General features: G+C 30.7%; 1 protein-coding gene across 4 annotated transcripts; it reads right to left on the bottom strand.

Annotated features, from left to right (window-relative positions):
• Positions 1–1,919: 1,919 nt before the first annotated feature.
• Positions 1,920–8,140, bottom strand: LOC129285802 (heat stress transcription factor A-4c-like). Of its 4 annotated transcripts, none has more exons than XM_054921703.1 (4): positions 8,005–8,140; positions 7,074–7,639; positions 5,919–6,953; positions 1,920–2,787 (listed from the first exon to the last, which is right to left on the bottom strand). In XM_054921703.1, the coding sequence occupies exons 2-3, from the start codon at positions 7,287–7,289 to the stop codon at positions 5,967–5,969; spliced, it is 1,203 nt and encodes a 400-aa protein (XP_054777678.1). In that variant the 5' UTR covers positions 7,290–7,639; positions 8,005–8,140; the 3' UTR covers positions 1,920–2,787; positions 5,919–5,966. The 4 variants fall into 4 exon arrangements, with proteins under 4 accessions (XP_054777678.1, XP_054777676.1, XP_054777677.1 ...); XM_054921701.1 differs by lacking the exon at positions 8,005–8,140 and adding an exon at positions 7,721–7,926; XM_054921702.1 differs by lacking the exon at positions 8,005–8,140 and adding an exon at positions 7,754–7,926.
• Between the last annotated feature and the right edge of the window lie 4,740 nt (positions 8,141–12,880).

Below are 12,880 nucleotides of genomic sequence, written 5' to 3'. Positions count from 1 at the left end.
TCTTTTGAAAGTTGTAAAGCTCCCATATATCAGAAGCAGAGCACGTCACGCTTCGTTACATAAAACCGCTTGTCTTCGTGAATCCTACCCCTTAGACCTTAGCCTCGTGTAGCTATCCAAAAACAAAGAGCATTGCTTTTGGGCATATGGTCGAAATTTAATCTAAAACAAACACTTCAAGGATAAATTTTTTTTTTTCCAAAATTTAATAGTTTAAAAATTTAGAAAAATCTGATGCTTTATGCATATGAAAAAAGTAAATAATATATTTTATTTAAAAAATTTATTATTTCACACACACATATATATATATTAGTGAAAAATTATTTTATTTTAGAATTTATTAGTATGAATATGATAAAATTCCAAATAATTTCTTTGCGTTCAATACCTCCCTTTTTAAGTTGGCCAAAATAATACCTACCTTTTTGTAATTTTAAAAATTAAATTTGTTACTTCATTATGACTCTCATAATTTTTAATTGTAGGTCCTCCATCCACTATTTTTATTTTGGGACACTGAGTTTCTCACCAATTTTGGTACCGAGGGCTTCACATTCTTTTTACCATATGGAAATTTAAAAAATAAAAAGAAAAATTATTCAGAGAATTAGTCTTCTACGGTTATTTATGTAATATTTTACTCTATACATTGATGAATATTAATATTGATTGTTGCTCGTTTGATATTGATTTTCAACAATGATTTATAATTATATGTTTCAGTCTTTCATGACAATAATGACATTTGTGTTGTGTGTGTTAGGCCAAAGAAATAATTAATATATTTAGTAAAAAATAATATATATATATATATATATATTATTGTCACACATGATATTCCGTTAAAGCAATAAAGTCCTTTTCTTTTGGTATTCAAAGTAATAAATTAGGTTTTTTTTTTAACAAAAAATAGTCAATTCCAATTGAACAGCTATACACCTAAAGTCAGTTAAGGGGGAAAAAACAGCTGTAGTTTGGGTTTTAAATTACTTTCATGCTGCTAAGAACTTACAGCGACATATAATTTCTATTTTCAAATATTCTAAAAGAAGCAAACATTTTTTTTTTCTTTGAGGAAAGAAGCAAACATAAAATTTGGCGAAGCCTAAATTATCAGACTTTTTCATTTTATGTTGTCTACTTGCTCGTCCTTTTGATATGGCAAATTAAACAGCTTCTTCGTGCATTTTTATGAAATTTAATAAATGAGTTGTGTTATCCATAACTTGGTGCGTACGCACACATAATAATTTATATACTGCTAGAATTTTATTAAAAATACACCCACACTCACACAAATATATATTAATAAATAATCACGCAGTGAAATATACATACTAGATTCCTATTGAAAAACTCAATTAATTTTGTAAGTAAAATAGAATGAAAAAATGAAATAAAAATAAATTTTAAAATAAAAATGATCTTTTTTATCTTTAAATAAAAGAAATAATAGAAAAAAAATTATATTATTAAATAATAATAAAAAATATAATACATATATCTTAATATATTCTCAATTCTTTAAAAAAAAAAAAAAGACCTTACTGGATAAGACTAAGAGTCCCAAATATGAGTGGGACAGATCTAATCTTTGACTTTGAGCAAAACTGAATTTGACTTTGACTGAAACGAAATATGGATTACAGCTCGGAACCAACTTCCTCGGATGCAATGTACCACTGAGAGAAGAAGAAAATTCAAACCCCAGGGTCCAGGGTGAGACTTTAATTCCAATTTATAAATATAGATAATAATTATGACATTTTAAATTATAAATGGTATCAAAAATATTATCTTAAACTACAGAACATTTGATTCAACTCGCAAGAAAATTGTATAAGCTTAATCAAAAGGTCTTGAATTTGAACTCCAAAAATATAACAGCGTAGATGATAAAACATTTGCTTCGAAAAGATCCCAAATGAACTTGATTTAGATTAATCTAGACACATCGTGAGGCATGCCCGAGACATCGGATGCCCCACGCCAAAAAGAAAACAATATGGCGAGTTTTGGCCAAGAGGCCATATGAGGAAATGTCACGTACCAATAACAGAGAAACTGATAAAGAGGAAATGAATACTATATAATTTTCAGAAAATCTTATATTCTAAGAGTCATTTTTACAGAGGATTAAACAAGAGCAACTGATGAGTGTGTGCAACATCTCAATCCCTTCCATGAATAACTGGAACTAGTCTCAGTTACATCCGCATTCTAACCATCATTTCAGATCAGATCCATCTCTTTCATAGTTTCAGCCGATGCAATGCTTTGATAAAATTATATCCCAACAGAACTGAGATATCTGCGAGGTCTGAACCTGTCGTCTTCATTCCACAGAGCAGCAGCATCAACGACAATACGCAACATTATTTCGCCAAGTGAGGTCAGCTTACATGCATCACACAATGTCATTGTGCTTCATCACTCACTTTCGCAAAGCATCGATGCTTCAAATTCATTGGACCCTACACAATGCAGATTCTTCAGTGTTTAAGGTGTGGCCTGTATCCAACTTTCCATCTCAACATATTCACCTTGTGTTTCCATCAAGGTGCAGAGGAACTCCAATCCACAAACAACCATCCGACATCAGTGCAAGTACAGTTCCCAAATGACAGAGATGGAAAGCTTTCAGTATCGGCTTTACATGACTGGCATTAAAGCTTGCAGTTTGCAACTCAAATTGTCCTCTCATCCAGAAGTGACAAGCCTAACCAGATTCTGACGCAGTACCCAATTTGCCACCAATTTTTATATTCAATCAAAGTCTAAAACCTGTTACAACACAAACACGTCAGATCAACCGCTCTTGTCAATCTATAAGAGCTAAAAATATATTCCATTCCCACTTCAGAAAAGACAGGTCCAAAAGAAGCATGGAATAAGACAAGGTCAGATTATCTCCAGGCATCTCTTACTGGAAAAAAAAAAAAAAAAACAACAATATACTGTAATGTGCATGCACGCATCAAAGATAGAACTTTGACAAAATAAGGAAAACAATCCAGTCAAGGTTCCAATAGGTGAAGAATTACAACAGAATGGCAACATGAATCGACCTTGAAGTTAATATGGAACTTTACACGCACAAACACGTTTGTCACCTTGACCATAATCTATCTTAATTTTCTTCACAAACTTAATCTGAAATTAAAACAAAATCAAATTGCTTAATCCACCAACCAGCAGTAAGATTTAGCAGCCTGACTACAATAAGATATTCTGTGCACAATATGCCAATGTAATCACATAGCATAGAAATATTCACGCCCAACTAACAATATTTCCCTTTGAAGTTGTCACTTCTCAATTATTAAACTTGAAACAATATAGTAACTCCCATAGGACTAAGTTATCATTAAAGAAAAGACTAGGTGATTTTATGATAACACAAAATAAAGAGGAAAAATAGGCATCATAACTATAAAGAGCATGCTGATCAAATCTCAAATCCGGAGCCTACATTTAAATCTTGCATGATTCAGATACATGATGAAAAATAGCTTCAATTATATCATATAATTGACATAAACCATAAAAAAGAAATGGGTCATAGGAAAACATGTCCATATATTGGTTGCACTTTCAGGTCTTCTAATACTGCACAGTGCATACTACTATATTGTGATCTTAGAGGTGATTCTTAGCTGTGTGGCAATAAAAAAAACTAAGGTCATGTTTGGTACATTAGAATTGGGTCCAAGAGAAATGGAATTGGAATTGGAATCATGTTTTCACTTGTTTGGTATGCATGAATCCAATTCCTTATGGATTCCAATTCAACCAAAATACCTAGAATTCAATTCCATCTTCATCATGATGGAATTGCCACAATTCCATGGAATTGTCATAAGTGCCCCACATACACACTCCATTATGATGGTTGAGTTTTTTATTTTTTTTATAAGGGCATTTTGGTCTTTTTCTATTTTAAATACATATATTTATTAATATTATATTCAGATTCCATCTTCATACCAAACATACATTTATAACTTAATTCTATTCTGATTCCAATTCCGATTCCAATTCCAATTCCGATTCCGATTCCATCAAAAACTCTTCCATCATACCAAACGAGGCCTAAAAGTTGTAAAGCTTCCATTCCTATCCTTATATTTTCTTGCCTAAACCTCTAGCATAAACGATATAGCATTTGATCTATTCTGTGATATGTCAGCGTTTCATCTGGTAAGATACGAAGTATGACATCTAACACACCTAAACACTCTGCTTTGTAGCCACATGGAACATACAAATCATGTTTATTCACTTAACAGGATGTGGATCTCGTGAATAGCATGGAATATGATGAATGAGCTGCACTATCCATGGCTTTTGAACATTGAATTTTATTACAGATTTTATATTTTATATGGGATGATATTTACTTATTAATAGTATGGCTCGTTAGGTTTTTTATATTTTATATTAATGTTGATGTCATTGTACATCAAATGCTGCATCTTCTATCAATCATTTTGCTGTCTATCCCATTATTGAAATGCAATGTTGCATGGTTGAAAGATTTTCATCACACAAACAATGCCTTCTGCAACTTCGTCCATTTTTAAAATAAGCAAAGGGGTGAAAAAAAAAAGGTCCCCTGCTCTGTTTCCCCTATGGGTCTCATCAAGTCATCCATGACCAATCAGGCGCCTGTTCTCAGGAAGACTGAATGGGAGCCTAAAATCTGAGTATCAAAGCCCTGCAATGTACTATTTAATGGTCTAGCAGATTTTGCATGCCATAAAATCCTATTTAGTCACAAGGTTTTTGCCATGATAGGTTATTAGTAATAGGATTTATATTTATTAATAAACAAGCCCAATTGTTTTAAGGACCTCCATCAAGTAAGGAACGCAAACACATCAGAACTTAACCATATGGCTGGATCGCAAACAAAGATCAAGCAGCATTCATGTTACATTGTTACTCTACCTCTCCATATATCAAGAGATTTACATAACTGGCTATTCTTTAGTTCAAAACATGACAATTAAGGATTAGCCTTGCTACATAGAAAAGATATTCGGGCTAAAACTTTAGTACAATCATACAGGATACAGCAAATCACGTAAATTTAAACCCCCAGTGCAATGAATTACAATATAGAAAAGATGCTTTTACGTAACTAGGATTTTTTATGTAGTCACCTACAATGAACTTGATTGCTGGGCAACTAAGTTGAACTTTTACAATGTTACATCTCGAAGTGATTTACTAATGTGATAGAAGGGAGACATATAAATATGAAAACTATTGAAGAAGAAAATAGAAGTGATATTTCACAACATCCTGTATTTTTCAATATCCTTGTTTCCTGCAACATCTCACCTGTTGTGATACAATTAATAATTAATATAAGATCAACAGTCTTTTCTATTCTTACAAATAAATCTTCCTCATGCATTCTTTCTCACTTGTCTTACTTACGGTTAATATTCATTACATATGCAGAAATGCTCTCGTTGTCCAAATTGAACTGTCACAATTAGGTCCTCTTCCTTCCTCCATAAGACTTTAGTAATTCTAGATCACAAATGCAAAAATCAAGCTTCAATTCTTGACAATTACATCACATCATCATCATCATCATCTTTAATATGATTCAAAAGTCACTCTCATTGCAGAAGGCATCAAAGGGCATTTGCCAATGATTTCTTTCCTATAGTAAGATATAAAAATGCCAATATCACAACGTCAAAAAAGTTTGGTCCTAGAACTTAGACTGGTTGCAAAACCACCCCCACCCCCATTCCAAAGGGGGGGAGGACAGAAAAGAAAAGGATAAAAGAAAACTCAGACTAATGAACAGTCTAAATCCATTAAAATAGAGAAAGAAACATTCAATTCGGTATATGAACATGTGAAATATTACTGTTGCAGAGACAAACAAATCATACCTAGAGTTTTTTGTTGGGCATCACAAGCTGGATGATAATCAACTGCAATTAAGTTTTCTCTACTTGACTAAGATGCCCAATCTGTTCTGGAAGATTATTTACACTCCGCACATTCCACCAAAATTTATTTAGTTCGCCAGATTTTCCTTCATTCTTTCGGGCATCGGAATCCTTCATTTCCATCTGCACCTCTTGTGTCTCTGATGAACCAGGATTCTCTGTCAAGAACTGTTCCCAGAAGACATCATTAACACCAGTGGCCACAGTGGTGGTTTCCACTACTTGTTCTTTTGATGCAACAGTCTCAGGAACAGCAGATGCAGCAGGCTCAGCATTCATGTCAATTCCAGATGACTTTGGTTGAATTTCAATATCTAGTTGCACACAGGATATGGAGGGACTATCAGGACAACTTGTTGACTCATCAAAGTCCAAGTTTGAAGAACTTTGAACAAAGCTATCACCAAAATCATCTGCAATGTTCTCCCAGAATAATACAGATGATTCCAGCAGATTCAATCTCTCCAGGTTTGATGTCAGTATGGAGATTTCTCTAGGTAACATTTGGGAAGTCTCCATAGGATCTTCAATGCTAGCCTCATCACAAAAGGACACGCCTCTTGGCAACCTTCGTTTTCTATCCGGGGATTCTGAAATTGACCAGAGATCTAAAGCAAACCCAGGTTTCTGCAACGCTTGAGAAAGTGAAGAAACCATCTTTTGTTGTTTCTGTTCCAACTTTTCCAAACGGCTGCTTGAGCAATGTATTTGTATCTCACATGTTTTCCATTCCTGTTCATGTCTCTGTAAATCAAAAGCAAGTACTTCTTTATCTTGTCTAAGCCTCCTTATTTCATCTTTCAAATTCTGCCTTTCAGATTCCGATAATGGCGAAGCTCCATGTCCCTGCTGATTCTGTATAGAATGACTATGAACTGGTTTTCGCCTATGGATACCCTTCAAAAGATGTGGTTGACCCCTTATAAAATCATCATTCGCAAATTCCCAACGTTCTGGGTCAATTTTTCTAAAACCCTGTTCAAAAAGGATAGAAAAAATGATCAAACACAGATTAAGCTATCAAAAGCAGGAAGGAAAAACAAAATGCAAAACAAACTGGCACAACTAGAACGTGTGAAGATTGGATCTTCTTACATAGGTGTTCAGCTGCCTGATGAAACTAGAGAAGTTATTATGCTTAAAGAATCTTGGCAGCAAATCTCTTGCAAATTCTGTTGGATCCCATACTACGAAACTTTTATTAGTGCTGCTCCAAGAAACTACCGAATCCGAGGAAGGATCCTCCACCATCTCATAAGTCTTCGCCAAGAAAGGAGGCAAGGAACCAGAACCAACCTGAGCTTCATCCATAGCAGAAACTCAAACCCAAATAAAATCCAAGAGTCAATTAATCACCACTTAAATTCCCAAATTGCGAAAAAATAGACAATCTTCAATCCCCAAATATATACTGGGCAATTTCAGATCAAAGGGGATTTGTCGAAATCGACCAAGGCAAAAACCTACAATGATCTCATTCTTCCTCACTAGAATCAGCCAATCTATAATTCATTACCAATAGCCAACAATTGCAAAACTCTATTTATCCTTCAGAAGTTTCTCGTTTCAGCAAGACCAATCATTCATGAAATCCAACAGCACGCGCTTCCCTTCTTCCCATTCAGATGCTCGAACACTTCATGAAGCAGCCTCTGTTGTCGCTGAAAGCAAAACCAAAAATATCATAGGAAGCAAAAGCCGAAAAGCTTTAAATCCCCCCCTCCTGTGTTACCTACACATACCCAAGTATAGAAATATTCATTCTGTCACCGTACACGCAAAAGGCCCAGAGGATTCTGGCAGTTTTGAACAGGATTGCGGTTTGAGTTTCGCAGAGTGGGAAGGAAAATTAATAAATTACCTCTTCTTAAAAGAAAATAATAAAAATGAAAGCTTGCAGGAAAAGAAACAATAATAGGCTAATAAAATTAAATTGCACTGAAAATAAAAATAATAAAAGGAGAAGTTTCATCAAAAAAATAAAAAAAAAAAAAAAAAAAAAAAGGAGAAGTGAAAGGGAAAGTACAGGGAAAGCGAGACGCGGAGATGCAGAGCAAAGGAGTCTCCCATTGAGGCACATCTCTATTTGACCACCGGAGAGAAGATTCACAGAAATTAATGGCGACTCAAAATCATCGCATTATCAATATCTGTTTTTTTTTTTCCCGGCCAAATCAATATCAATCAGTTTATTCAATGAAACTTTAGATCAATCTCTACAACTATTATTTTATTTGCAGAACTGGGTTGTGAGCCTTTTTAAATATTTTCTTCCTTCATGACCTGTCTGTTTTCTTAATTATTCTTATTTTTTAAAAACAAAAAAAAAAACCGCGCTTTTGCAATCTGCAGGATATTATTCTTGTGTCATTCAATATTACAATTTTTTTTATGATCAAAGGAAAATATTCATTCATTGCAATATTATCCGGTAGCATAATTATAGGTTTCCTTTAAATGTTTATCTAAAATGTAAAACACTTTGTAAACAGTATATAATATTAATTTTTTATTACAAATATACTTATTAATTGCATTGTAGGGAGAGATTATGTAAAAAATAAAGGTAATTAAGATAGATTAATTATAATTAGAGGGAAATCTTGAAAATAAATTACACTTTTTTTACAATTTTAATCATACAAATCACTTTTAACTACTTTTTTTATCTTTTATTTTTTATTTTTTTGAAATTGTTAAAAATGTCCTATACTTTGAATGCAATAAAGTAATTAATACTCCAACCAATCCCTTTTATAAGACCTTATTATCAACTTTAATGAAATAACCTTTTTGGTTGGTACTCCATGAAATGGGAAGGATAGTGAGAGGGACAAGTATTTTCGAAATAGGTCCGTAATGTTTTGTTAAATTTTGTGGAGGAACTTATGTTAATGATTAATGGATAAGCTCTTATAAACGGGATTAGAATGAATAATATTGAATATAGTATTAACTAATAGTGTTAGGATTTTAATTACTCATTTAATCCATAAGGTATTTTTAACATATTTTTATTAAAATTAAAAAAAAACCTTAAAATTTATTAACTTTGTCTAAAAATTTAATAATTTTTTAACTTTATTCCTATTAAATATACATAATTTAATAATATATTTTCTCTATCTAATATTCAATAAAGATCAAATGAAAAAATTTTGTGATGAAAATTTAATAATATGACTTATAAATAAGATAAAAAAATTCTTTCAATCTTAAAAATAAAACTAAAGGGATATTTAATAAAATTATTTAAAAATTCTATCTAATTCTAAAGAGATTGTATTTTACTTTTTATGTGATAGAAAAATAATTAAATAAAGTATTTAAAAAATAGATAAATTAAAAAATAGAGAAAAGTTTCCAATACCTGATTGGTCCATAAAGCACTTTATTTGGATGATAAAAGGAATATCACGTGATAGATGAGCGAAGCATGCCTTATTAATTTGTTATGAGATAGGTTTGTGAATTAGCATTAGCCAACAAAATTCCACCGCGTGCCATCTTATTTTCATTGGAGGAGCCGACGTTGGAGCTGAAGACTGAAGAGAGGCTGCCGCAAAATTCCACCTTGCGGGTCATCTTATTATTATTATTACTGTTATTGTTATATAAAAATTTATTATAACCAAAAAAAAAAAGTTGGTTAGTGGATAAACATTTGACACGTAACTCACATAGCCATAAAATCGAATCTTACTATGATGTAATAAATTTAACATATAGTCCCCTCATCTCATTTAATAAGATATTTTTTAAAAACTGAATGTCTAAAAATATAATATATTTTTAATCTTTTAAAAAATAATTATTATTTTTTAAAGTATTTTTATTAATGAATATAATTTTATATTTATTGTAAGATATTTAATAGAGGTAAATATAAAAAAATAAGGTTAATTTAAAAATAGGTAACTATTTTATTAGAGGTGAGATTCAATTAAAAATATTTTATATTTTTTAATAGAAAAAATGACTTATAAGATCATGTAATAAATTTTATTATCAATGTAAATATATTATTAATAAATAATATCTAAATATTTTTATAAACATTCTTTGAATATGAAAACAAACTTTGATTCTGATAATTCTACGAAATCCAGCTCAGAAGAAAAGGCTGGAAGACAACATGATTGTTCCAACACGCTGTTTGAAAAACTAATCAAAAACTCTGCCAAGTTTTGTTTATCAAGCCAATAATGACCGTTTCTTTATTATAAATTTTTTTTTTGTTTCATCCTTATGGTATAAGAATTTTCTACGTTTAAAAGTAAACTTGTCATTTATTTGTAATTGTACGGTTTTAATAGTCTGTCATGTCATTTCAAAACGAAAAAGACAAAATGATTTTGGAAATGATAAAATTTTTAATCTCTCAAATTCATCTTAATTATTAATTGAATTTTTTAAATTTAATTTTTTATTAATTTAATTTTTTATATTTTTTTAAATTATTATGTAAGTTTTTTAAATTTTAAAATACAATTTAACTTTTAAAATAATTTAATATATAAAATAGATTGATTATTTGACATGTATATATAGTTAAATGAGAATAAATCAATCCTCAAATGAGTTTAATTTTTACCAATATTATTCTTTGCAACGTGGTTTGTTCTCTTATTTTTTAAAATTTTAGAGTATGTTTTTTCTCTAATTAAATAATTACACTCATTTTAATTAATTTGCATGGCTTCCATCTGTATTCAATTATCCAAGTCAACAAATTTTAACAATGCAACCTCTTTTTTTAAAATAATAAGAATCAAATTAATAATCAAAATAAATTTAAGGGACTCAATTGATAGAAATTAAACTCGAGGGACCACATTAATAAGTGAGACAAACTTAAAAGACTAAAAGTTACATCATCCCATGATTTTGTATCTTTTTGAAATTAACATAATTCCTTATTAAAAGTGTGATGATAATTATAGTTCCAAGAAATTTGTTTAACATATTGATTTTTATGAAATGATAAATTTACTCCCAACTTAAAAATATGGAATAATAATTTCCGTTACACAAATTAGTAAAACCTAATAACAAGTTATAAGTACATTTCCATCATTTATTGGTGAAAAAATGGAGGAAAAATATTTATAATTTGTTGTTAGGTTTTAATCATCTGCATATAAAAAGGTTATTTTTTCTCTATTATCTTAAACTAGTATTTCACCCGTGCAATGCACGGGTCCTCTTATAAGAATTATAATAATTTTTAATTCAACTTTTATTACTACATGAGGTTATTTAAATGAAGTTATAATCAAAAATATATTTTAAAATAATTAAAAATATATGATGGTATTACAATAATAAAAAAATTGCAATATAAATGAATTCAGAATGTGATGAATCAAGATTCAAATTCCTATTGAGAGAAGTGACTATATTTAGTTTTCGACCATACTTAAAACTGGAATTACATCAGTACTCAATCAACACATATACACACGCATTTATTTAAATACAAATGTAGAAAACATTTTCTAAATATAATGGATATGAGTGTACTACAAAAGACATAGGCATGAAATCATAACATACACAAATGAAATACATCTAATATAATATGCAATATATCTAACATGAATGAATGTTCAACGATTCATTTAAACAATATGCATGTTTTAGCCATTAATACAATACACATAAGGACCACGATCGTTGTTTACTCGTTTATCAACTTTTCCGCCCATGGACGTGAATGCAAACATCATGTTGTATGCTTTAATATTATCAAGAAAATTCTTACTATCATCATCTATGGAGTGAAATAGCCTCTGTAGTTGCCAAGGAGCATGCTTTGGGTTAGGCAAGTCAACTTTCCCTTGAAGACAACATAATCCAAACTTTGGATGAAGGTTAGAACAATTTTTTTCAAGTCATTCATTTATCCACATAATAGCTCCACAGTGAACACATGGATATGCTTGGTCGCCTAAATCAATGGGAGCTGAAAAATTAAAGTAATAAAATAAATTATGTTTATGTTAAACTTTGATTGTATGGATGTTATCAAATGTTTATAGATTGTCTGTCAAAAAAAATAGACAATTAACATGCTCTAACATTATTTGTCACGTAATAATCAACTAACTTCTATTGTCACATGAAAGAAAATTTAATTGCAAAGTTTGTGTACTCAATGATCTATTAATATTAGTTCATTGCATAAAAATTAACTTGATGAGAATCCCATCTCATGAATAAACCTTCAAAATATATAGTATATTATTGAAAACATTTAACAAAATTAATGCGTACCAAATACCAATTATTAAACCTTGTACTCAAACACTTACAACTAACAGGGGGTTCAACTCCAAATTGTCTGTGGGTGTTGGATGTAGAGCATGTATGTTGAAGCACTGTAATTCATCCAGATACATTAGTAGGGATGAATGGATATATAACATTAAAATTTCATTCAAAATAAACATCTCGATCATATTTAACTAAGGCAATGTAACCCAATTGTTGAACCATCAAAAGTCAAATAAAGTACAATGCACATTTTAATTCTTTACAAATTTTCACATTATTGGAGCAGGAAATGTTATGCAATGTGAATTTTCTACAGTTTCGAGGTTAATTATAAATAACATCTTATTATAAGAAACCTACCATTAGTGACATTGTATAAGGGAACTTTATGGGAGTGGCTACAAATGCTCGTCGGAGGTTTTTCCTTGTTGATTGGTTGCACTGAATCTTACATCAAAGAAGATGAAGAGGAAGAAGTATAAATACAAATGTGCAAGATATTCACATTTCAAATAAATTAGTTGAAAGCATATGACGGAGCAAGGATATAATACAAAAGGATTTGACAGGAAGTTTTAAGCCAAAGGCCTCACTTGTTATGTCATTCCTAGCAATAAATGTCCTCG

This window comes from Prosopis cineraria, unplaced genomic scaffold, assembly GCF_029017545.1.
Source record: "Prosopis cineraria cultivar Desert tree isolate PC_DT_omini unplaced genomic scaffold, ASM2901754v1 PC11, whole genome shotgun sequence".
NCBI lineage: Eukaryota > Viridiplantae > Streptophyta > Magnoliopsida > Fabales > Fabaceae > Prosopis > Prosopis cineraria.
Note: the sequence above shows the minus strand (reverse complement) of the source record. Positions and strands in the feature narration are given on the sequence as shown.

What these genes read in the sequence shown, in the direction of transcription:
- LOC129285802 (XM_054921703.1), bottom strand. Translation starts at nt 7,289, where the DNA reads ATGGATGAAGCTCAGGTTGGTTCTGGTTCCTTGCCTCCTTTCTTGGCG. An exon ending in TCAGGCAGCTGAACACCTAT is followed by an intron (nt 6,954 to 7,073) that starts GTAAGAAGATCC and finishes CTTTTTGAACAG; the next exon opens with GGTTTTAGAAAAATTGACCC.